This window comes from Nestor notabilis, unplaced genomic scaffold (genome assembly GCF_000696875.1).
Source record: "Nestor notabilis isolate BGI_N333 unplaced genomic scaffold, ASM69687v1 scaffold23527, whole genome shotgun sequence".
NCBI classification, from domain to species: Eukaryota; Metazoa; Chordata; class Aves; order Psittaciformes; family Psittacidae; genus Nestor; species Nestor notabilis.
In genome coordinates this window covers 60,747-70,169 of record NW_009935474.1, presented here as the reverse complement: position 1 = coordinate 70,169, position 9,423 = coordinate 60,747, and the positions used below count along the sequence as shown (strand labels likewise).

At 47.7% G+C, this 9,423-nt stretch overlaps 1 protein-coding gene across 1 annotated transcript in view; it reads right to left on the bottom strand.

Annotated features, from left to right (window-relative positions):
- Positions 1-8,812: 8,812 nt before the first annotated feature.
- GJA5 (gap junction protein, alpha 5, 40kDa) overlaps positions 8,813-9,423 on the bottom strand; it is a 1,117-nt gene continuing 506 nt past the window's right edge. Inside the window, 1 exon segment of the mRNA XM_010017875.1 lies at positions 8,813-9,423. This exon segment is cut by the window's right edge and continues 31 nt beyond it. Within this exon segment, the coding sequence (XP_010016177.1) occupies positions 8,813-9,423 (611 nt within the window).

Genomic DNA, 9,423 nt, shown 5'->3' with positions numbered 1-9,423 from the left:
CATCTGGCTGTCAGCTGCACCAGCCACTGCTCCGTGGGTATTTACGCTGCTGCCAGTTCTCATGTCTCAATTGGGAGTCATTTAATGCGGGTGACTGAGATTCCTTGAGAGGAAGAATTCGAAGTATCCCAGACAATGGTATGGTTAATATTGGTCTGGTTTTAAGGCTTTTTTAGTATGTATTTTTAAGGATTGTTGACACACAAAAGTTTTTCTAGGGCTGTGATTTCAGCCACGGAAAAGGGTCGGAGGCAAAACAATCTTGGCGTTAGAGTTTAATATCCTTCCCTTGTAAGATAATAGAATAAATGGGAAGAGAAACATATGATTTAAACTCTTCAGTGATAGTGAGATCATAAGGAAGGGACAGCACAATGTTTTCCATGAGGCACTTGGCATTTCTGATGAAAGATTCCTGGTAAAACATGATCGCAAGCCAACAGAGTCAACAAATGAATCAGAGAAGGGAATGGGGCACGTCTGCCTTTACTACATGTTCTCTTTCTCTCAATTACCCTAATTTAAAGTGGGGAGCTAATGAATATTGCTAAATGGATTGAAACAAACAGCAGCACTGTGGACAAAAAGTAATCATTATCAACTGCGGTGTATCGACAGCAGTGGATTTTTCACACACTTGTAGGTTTTAATCCTGGGGTGGCTGCTCTGACCGTGTGCTTAGTGCAGGGGGAGAGAACCTTAACCAGCAATTTCTGATGGGGTCAGTAACTTCTATTAGCAGCAGTGCATGCCTTTTCAAACCCCATTGCAATCGTTAGGAATTACCTCATCCCTAGGCTGTGCTTTCCAACTGTTAATTAAAACATTTAGTCTGGAGAAGAGAAGGCTCAGGGGGGACCTTATCACTCTACAACTGCCTGACAGGAGGATGGAGCCAGGAGGGGGCTGGTCTCTGCTCCCAGGGAACAAGGGATGGGACAAGAGGAAACAGCCTCAAGCTGCCCCAGGGCAGGTTTAGCTGGAGCTGAGGAGCAATCCCTTGCCCAGAGGGTGCTCAGGCATTGGAACAGGCTGCCCAGGGCAGGGCTGGAGTCACCGTCCCTGCACGCGTTCAAAACCCATGTAGGGGAGGCCCTCAGTGCCATGGGTTAGTGGTGGCCTTGGCAATGCTGGGGAACAGTTGGACTTGATGATCTTAAAGGCCTTTGCCAACCTGTTTGATTCTGTGATTCTAATAGTTTTCGTAAGCGTGCTTCTGTTAGAAGAGCAATCGGTTGTCAGAAACGTTGTCCCCCTTGCAAATACTTGTGTATCAGGATTAAAATGCCTCTTAACTTTGTCATGTTAAGCGAAATAGACCAAACTGTAGGCTCCCGCTGAAGGCCAGCCTATGATGCAGAGGTGCTGGGAGTGACATTGGAGCTGGCACAGTGTGCAAGTGTGGTGCAGCCAGGCTGTATTTGTGTTTCTGGGTCTGAGATGGTACGGATGTGTGGTGCTGTGATGTGCTGTGTGTATGTGTGTGTGCTACAGCCTTGCTGCTTGCTTAGAAGTACACATGGGGTGGTGACAGCTCTGATTTGAGTTGTGGGGAGGAGTGCTTTGAACCACAGAAGGCAGGCTGATCACCTTACCCCAGGTATGAACTAGCGGAGGAAAAGGGCTAATATATCTCAGTGGGTTTTTGCCTTTCTCTGTGCTGGGAGCTGTGATGTGCTCATGTGGTTAGAAATATCCATGAGGAATCCTTGAGGACTATTGTTTCTGCTCTTTCCTTTAAATAATATCTTGTCCGCTGATTTAGGACTGGGTACTTCAATAAACTCTTCAGAAAGTCCTCAAATTTGGCATTTCTCTGGCAATACCAGAGATCAAAGGAATCTGGAGACACTAGAAATATGGGAAGTATAACTGTATTCTAAGAAAATACAAGACCACAGAGGGAAAAAATAATCTGAAGCCTAATTACAGAGGAAAATAGGGTGAGAAAAGAGTTCTCATGATCTGTAAGTGGGAAATGAACCAGGGGGTGGGGAGGGAAGGACATTTTTTCATTGAATATCAGCTACTACATAGGCTTTTGGGTTGACAGTTCATACTGTGCAATGAAGGTGATGGTAAATTCTGCTATACACACGTACCTGCTTTCCCCAATCTGGGCTGAAGTGGAAGAGAAGCAAGGTGGGAACCCAGTATGGCTCCACTGGACTACGTGATTGAGCAATGGCTAATTTTAGACACTTGTTTCTGAAACATCCTGCCCGCAGCCTGGCACCCATCAAACTTGTTCTATCAGGAGCACTTTGCAGCCTCAAACTGTGTTCCCAGGCTGAGGAGCTGGCACGGCATTTACTTAAAAACCAAACCCAAACAAACAGCAGCAAGTTTCTGACCTCAGGCTTGCCTCTCCCTGCTAATCTGATGCCTTTTAAGGGTAGGAGCTGGTGTTTAACGTGATTCCTAGTGCAACCCTTTGTGGAGCTGAATATGAGGGTGTTGGGTTTTGCTGGTCGTGTCCTACCAGCTCATATCCACTTTCTAGAAAAATCTCTTAATGTGTCTTTTGCTTTCTTTATATCGCCATAGAGCCGAGCATCGCTGACATGCCTTTTTAAGGCTAGGTTCATGTCTAGTATGAACAAGAAAGTTTAACTCTCTCATGGGTCCCCAACAGTTCATTTTGATCTCTAGCTTGGCCCCATCTGTCTTACCCCATCCCATCTAAATTAACCTTGTGATAAAAAGGAGCTTCTGAATATGAATGCTGAGCCAGGAAACCCAACTCTGACTATTCCCCAAGCACCTTCCTGCGATGATACAGCCCTGAGAGATGGAGATGTCCTCTCAAAAAATAACAGTGGTCTGCAGGGGGCTTGGTTTTGCTCCTGCAAACACTGCAGCAGGGCTGCTGCCTTGCAAGAGTTTGTCATGGGCCAGCCAAATGGAGTTTGTAATACAGAAATCAAACAAGGAAAAAAGTGCCTAATCCCTTAATATGATGCAGTGACCTCAAGGGAGGAAAGTGGCTTAATGTAGCAATCCTACAGGCCTTGGTCCAGAAGCAATTTTGAAGGAATACATAAATATTGTACCTTTTCTGAGTTTTGCTTCCTTGCTTGCTCTGGGGGAATACTTTTTGCCAGCAAATGTGGTATTAGAGCTTTTATTCATCCAGAGACTGGTGGTTTTGCATTAACAGGTAGGCTATGAAGCTCAGCACAGCAAACTGCTTAGAGGATGGGGGAGTGTGATTTATGCCGGTGCTGTAGTGCCTCCTTCATGGTGCTTTTGCTACATGCGTGCTTGGGAAGTGTAGGGTCCTGCAAGGGGATGATGAAACCTTCTGTGCCGGAGCACAGAGTGAGGAAAAGTGGTGTTCATGTGGAGAAGCCTCTCAAGCCTTGGACCTTCCCGTGGCAACTTTGTGAGCAGCCAAGAAAAGGTCTTCTCTGCCCCTTATCCACATCCATCCTTCTGTGGGATTCCTGTGTGGGCATCCCGTAGATGTCTTGGGCAACGCCTGGGGACTAGTGGAAGGGAGCTAAAAACGCATTTGAAGTAACCATCATTTCTACCAGTCCCTACATCACAGATGTTTGCTGTTATAGATCTAATGCATAACTGTCTTTAAAACACCTTTTGGTGTGCATTTATCGGACTGTGCTCTGGCGGTGGTGTGCTGTTTGCTTTGTGACTGGCAGGGTTGGTTACACAATACTGTTTGTGCTTCCCGATGGCTGGAGGAACATGCAGCTGCCTCTGGGGTGGATGTTGGCCAGTATGAATTTAAAGTTTAGTTTCCATGACTGACATTTGCTTTCTGAGAACTCTGTTGCCCGTCAAAGTCAATTGCTCAAACATCTGTGGGAAACCAGTGGTGGTATGTGAATGTGGTCTTGGCAAATTTATTTCAAAACCAATGTTCACTGGAGGAAAAATGAAGCATTTCTGCATTTTTTTATTTATTTTTTCCTAGAATGAGTGTTATAAACTCGTTTGATCCTCTTTCTGTCATCATATTTTCATGGCAATGTTTTATCTATACCTGCATCTGTATCTGTATCTATATCTACATATCTAATCTATGTCTATCTTATGGTATTACAATTCCTGTGGTCCCCAGAAAGAGCTGTAATCATCTAGACCACATAAGCAGCAAACACTTAAGGCAAAAGCAAAGCTATTAATTTTATCCTTCAAAGTCACAGTTTTTCCCCCCAGAAAGTGTATCTTAAGATAAGCTGCTTCTCTCCATCCCGATTCTTCATCCATCTGCACCTCTGCTGCAGCTGGTAACCTAAGTACTGAAATGTTGCTCTTTAGTCACAAATGTGTGCAAGAATGGGCATCAACCCCATACAGGATCCGTTCCTGTAAGCCCTGCTGAAGTGCCAAAATCCCATGGGGCAGTTTTAGAGCCTGCTGAGCCAGGCGCAGGAAGAGCCCTGGCATCCTTTTGGCCAGACAGCGGTGTTGCTGAGAGCCTCCCAAGGGAGCAGCAGCAGCAGAGGCGGATCCCCTGGGAACCACAGTTCCCCTCCTGCCTTTGTTAGTGCCAGGCTTCCTGGGAAGCAGCAGCGTTGGAAGGAGAGCTGCTCCTCCATGGCTCCTGCTGGTGATGGAGGTTCGGAGCGCTTGCCATTGCCGCACGTTGGGCCCTCTGCTCTGCTACACTGGCTTTCTGAACTGTGAATTGCTGCATTCTTCATACTTGGGCTATTTGCAGCCCGGTCAAGCACGTTCTTCTCCTTGCTATGGACACCCTGTGCTTTTGTTCTTTGTGTTTTGGATCTTCCTAATTACTGTGTGATATTTTGTGGAAAAGTGTTTGAGGGGGGATTGTGTAGTCTGGCATCTTCTTCCCTGTTTCCTTTAACAGCCTGAAACGTTATCAGCTCTGAGTTTGCTTGAGTATTGCCTTGTTCACATGTTCTGAAAGTGGAAACAACTCACTCGACTTGTGCTCTAGATCAGGCAGTACTTCTAAGTATTTCTCTCAGTTTCTCCCTCATTTGCCTCTTAGCCCACTCAGCTGTCCCACTGTGCTGTTTGGGGAGAGGGACTTAAAGGCATGACCTTGTCTCGATTCACTACTTTGTTAGTTTTGGCATTCTATGTATTTTTAAATATAGCTTTTCCTTTTATAGGATTAAGTATTTCTGTTTTAAGAGCTTGTTGAAACATACGTTTCCCTGTTCTCCTATCTTAGGCTTGGCAGCTGATCAGGGCAAGGCTGTAGATCAGAACTGGCTTCTGGCTCCTCCAGACACCAGTTAGAGGGGGCAATGCTGGAATGGTTTGAGGTGCTGACCAAGGAGATGACTGGGGGTGGTATTTCTGTTAAATGTTGGTTCCAGCTGTTGCTGGAGAATTCAGGCTTTAGAGGCTGACTGGATCCAGGCTTTGGAGAAGAGAGGCACAAGAGCAGAATGAAAAGCTTTTGCATTATCCCACTCCCCGACCCTTGTCTTTATAATGCTGCCATTTAAAGACTGAATGCCTGTCCAAGGACTGAATTTAATATATAATGTTGATTTAGGTCACAACTCTAAGACTGTCCACCCATCCATCTGATACAAAGCAATAAATACAAAATCTGTCTGAAATGACAGGCCAGCCTCTGCTCACTGGCCGAAGTAAATGTGCTCCTACTGAGGTGTGATAACCTGGCCAGCCTTAACAGAGTATTCCACAGTGCAAACATCCATCCATCAACTATTCCCCTCTTGGTATACCTATAAGACAGAACCGGGGAGGCATTGAGTGGCAAAGGGAGATTATCTGCTTTGATACATGTATTCTCTAGGCTGTGAGACAGAGAGCTGGGGTGGTTGTATTCCTATGGGCTCAAAAGATCACCAAAACACCACCTGTGAACCTGCTTGGGTCTTCAATGGCACAGAGGAGATCTTTATCCTCATTGTTTTGGTTATGCTTTGCTCTCCAGCAGAGATTGTAGCTTGGAGTTTTTAAAGTTTGGGCTATTGCTTGTTATAAACCAAGAACAGTTTATTAAACAAGACCTGGGTTAGTGCTGGAGCGGCCCTGTGAAACAGTAGTATTCAATAGCCAGGTTTTCCAAGGAGAGTGATCCTGACTTACTCATTGCTTATCTCTCCCAGCAAATGGCACCCTAAGGGGCAGGCGTGCTCAGGGCTGTGCACGTGCCAGTTAAAAACCCCAGGCCTGCAGGACTAATCCTGCCTCCTTGCTGCGTTGCGTGGCTGTGGGTGCTCAGGTGGCATCCTCCTTTCTGGTCTGAAATCCACAAACCAAGGCTCCTTTAATCTTAAAGGGTTTCTGCAGTTTCTAACACAGTTGAAGGTGTCCTCACTGAATTCCAGTTTCATTCCTTATGCCCCCTCTCAGGGTCCTTCTTGGGACCCAGTACTTTACTGATCTCCAGCTTCCCAGCCTGCAGAGTCCCACGGGATGGGAGACTGCGTGGAGAAAGGAAGGAAAAGCACTTCCTTTGAGTGGACAGGGGGAACCAGGGTCAGAAGGAGGGAGCCTGTGAAAGTCAGAAAGTGGGAGCAGGGGATTAAGTTCAGAGGAGGGGCATCAGCTGGGGGAAGAAAGGATTTTCATTGTGCTGGGCAGCGACATCTTAAGAGAGCTGAGTACCCACAGGAGCTCTCTGCAGAGGTGGGTAGCAGTGGATTCTCAATGTCTCTTTAAGACCTTTCCTCTTAAAAAGACTTTTGGGGCTCAGTTGCTGCATGGACAAACAGTCGGATGCTCAGGGGACAAGTTTTGCTACCCTTTGCCTGCTGAGCTGGCTTCACGTTGCAGGTGGCCAGTCTGGGTGCAGAGGGAGTGCGAGGAGGGAGCGTTTCCATTGCAAGAGGATGGAAGCTCTGCAATCTGGCCTGCTCTTCCCAGTCTTCCTTGGTAATGCAGAGGCAGGCAGGGGAGCTGGAGGGGGGTTCTGTTAGCCAGTCAATCAATCATTTCCCTGTGTTTGTTATTTATCCCCCTGGCTGAGCCCTCCCCTCATCCCTGCCACTCCGGCAATGGGAATTTCTGTGATCTCTGAGCAGCAGAGGCTGGCGGGCAGCCTGGTTGATGCTAGCAGCTCATTCTCAGCCACGTGAGAGGAGGAACTTCAACAAGGAGAGATGGAGTTAGAACTTTATTAGGACAAACTTAGGCATGATTGACTGAAGTCTCATGTTAAGGAGAGCACACAGGTCTTTCCAGGATTAAAAAATACACATATATAAAACACCTTACAAACAAAAGAAATGGTTTCCCCCCTCTGTGTGTGAATGTGTGTGTATATGTACAGGGAACTGTACCAAAGCTAACTATGTATCAGGAGCAAGGATTCACAATCCCTTTCAGTGGCCCTAAGAGAGGGAATGGCTCAGTCCCTGGTCCTGGTCCCTGGCCATTCACTCACACAGTCCAGTGTTGGGAAGCCGTGTCCCATGTCTGGAAGCGTGGTGCAGGGTAAACAAGAGGGAGCAGCTTAGCTCTGTTTAGCAAATCTCTTTAAAGGAGGGATGTCAGCTCTGCACTGGGGTATCTGGAGTGGGAGCAGACTACAGATCTCACCCACCAGACCCACTGTGCAGTGCTGGGCCCCAGTGGCTGCTCTGAGTGGTTACAGAGGTGGGAAAAGCTGGTCCATGGGTGGTTTCTTGCACGGCATGCGCTATGGGATGGAGTGGAGGTGAAAGTGACTTGATGGCAGAACAGGGGCTTGCTACGAGGACAGATGTCTTGGCGTGCACTGGCTGGCAGGCTTGAGAGAGCAGCCAAGAGCTGAGTGATGTGCAGGACCTGGAGAGGACTCTTGCTCCTGGCGAAAGATGCTCAAGTGTATCGGTAGGTTAGTGAGAAGAAGACACAGGCCGTACCTCTTCTGCAGATAAAGAGAGGATGTTTTTCTCTCAAGTTGGCAGCTGGCAGCAGCCTTTCAGCAGCATTCAAGTCGCTTGAAAGATGAGTTTAATAAGGGAAAACCCCTCTTTGTTTCCACATGATAATTGCTCTTTTTTTACTAGTGAGATATCTGTTCTCACAGGAGACTTTCTATTTCTGTTCATGGATAGCTTGCTTAGAATTGATGGCATAAGTGTCTTGGGAAAATTCCCGAGTCTTCATCAACCGGTCATCTGAGCGATATCCCCGGGGCCAGCCTGCTGTGCTGGCTTAGGAATGAGGAAGGGATTCCAACGTTAGACACGAGGCAGCTGTGCGTGGGGGCCACGGACATCCTTATTTATGGGGAAGAGTTATATACACAATGTCAAAAAATTCAAGTAGGCTTTATTGTATAGGTAAACTGGTTTAAAACATCTGGGCTCAGGAGGAGAAAAGGAGGGTTAGAAAGGCTGAGAACAATGCAGACGAGAAGGTCTTTCAGAAAGCCTACCAGTGTGTTTCTGCTCCCTGCAGGTGAGAAAAGCTTCAGCTCAGTATAACTGCCAAGCTGATGTAGCAAATGTTGAATAGACACCAAAGATGTAAGGGGTTGAGGTTCAGTCAGTCTGTTGAGTACAGTGTCGCAGCAGATACCTGCTGGTCAGGCTCAGGAGTCTGCTGGGCTGTGCTCTACTAGGCTGAGGATGGGGAGTCTCAGATCACTGTGGGTCCCATGATGAAAATATGGCTGTGAGCTTCACATCTTGAGATTGGTGCCTCTCTTCAGCGTGTGTCTCCCAGTGGCTGTCCCTGCCTTAAGCTGTGACAGGCGCTGTCTGCGATACAACAATGATGTTCACTGGAAAGGAGCAAAAGGGTGTTAAAACAGAGCGAGGTTAGTGGCAAGAGTCTGGAGTCCACTTTGCAGAAGGTCTATGAAGTGCTGAGACTGCTCCTTCTTCTCATCCCTCCTGGAACCAGGTCACACAGATAAGTCATCCGACCTTGCCTTGCTGCTGGCACGGCTCCGGCGTTTCTCATTGAAGTAGTTCTCGGGGAAGGCGGGTGCTGCACACTCGTTGGCCACCTCTGGGCTCTCCGCGTAGCTGGACTTAATGAAGGGCCCTTCACCAGCATCATCATCTTGGCCGTGGACCCTCTCGGTGGCAAAGTTGGCGGTGTTCTGCTGGGATGCCATCTTGTTGCTGAAGGGGCTGATGAACTTCCCGTTGGGACTCGACAAGCATTGGTTAAAATCTGGTGGAGGAGTGTACATCTGGGCCCTCTCTGCTTGCGGGGCAGACTCCAACCTGCCCTGGGCTGTGCTGGGGCTGGGCTTATAGGATCGGGAGCACCTCTCTTTGGCTTTCTTCCAGCCCAAGTGATACAGCTCGGCCAGGCTGAGGAATAGGGAGAGCACTGCCACAGCCAGCATGAAGACAATGAACACGTTCTTCTCTGTGGGACGGGAAACGTAGCAGTTGACGGGGTGGGGGCAAGGTGCCCGCTGGCAGATATACAGGGTCTCCAGGAAGATGCCGTACAAGATGTACTGTCCCACAATGAAGGCCACTTCCATGGCCGTGCGAATCA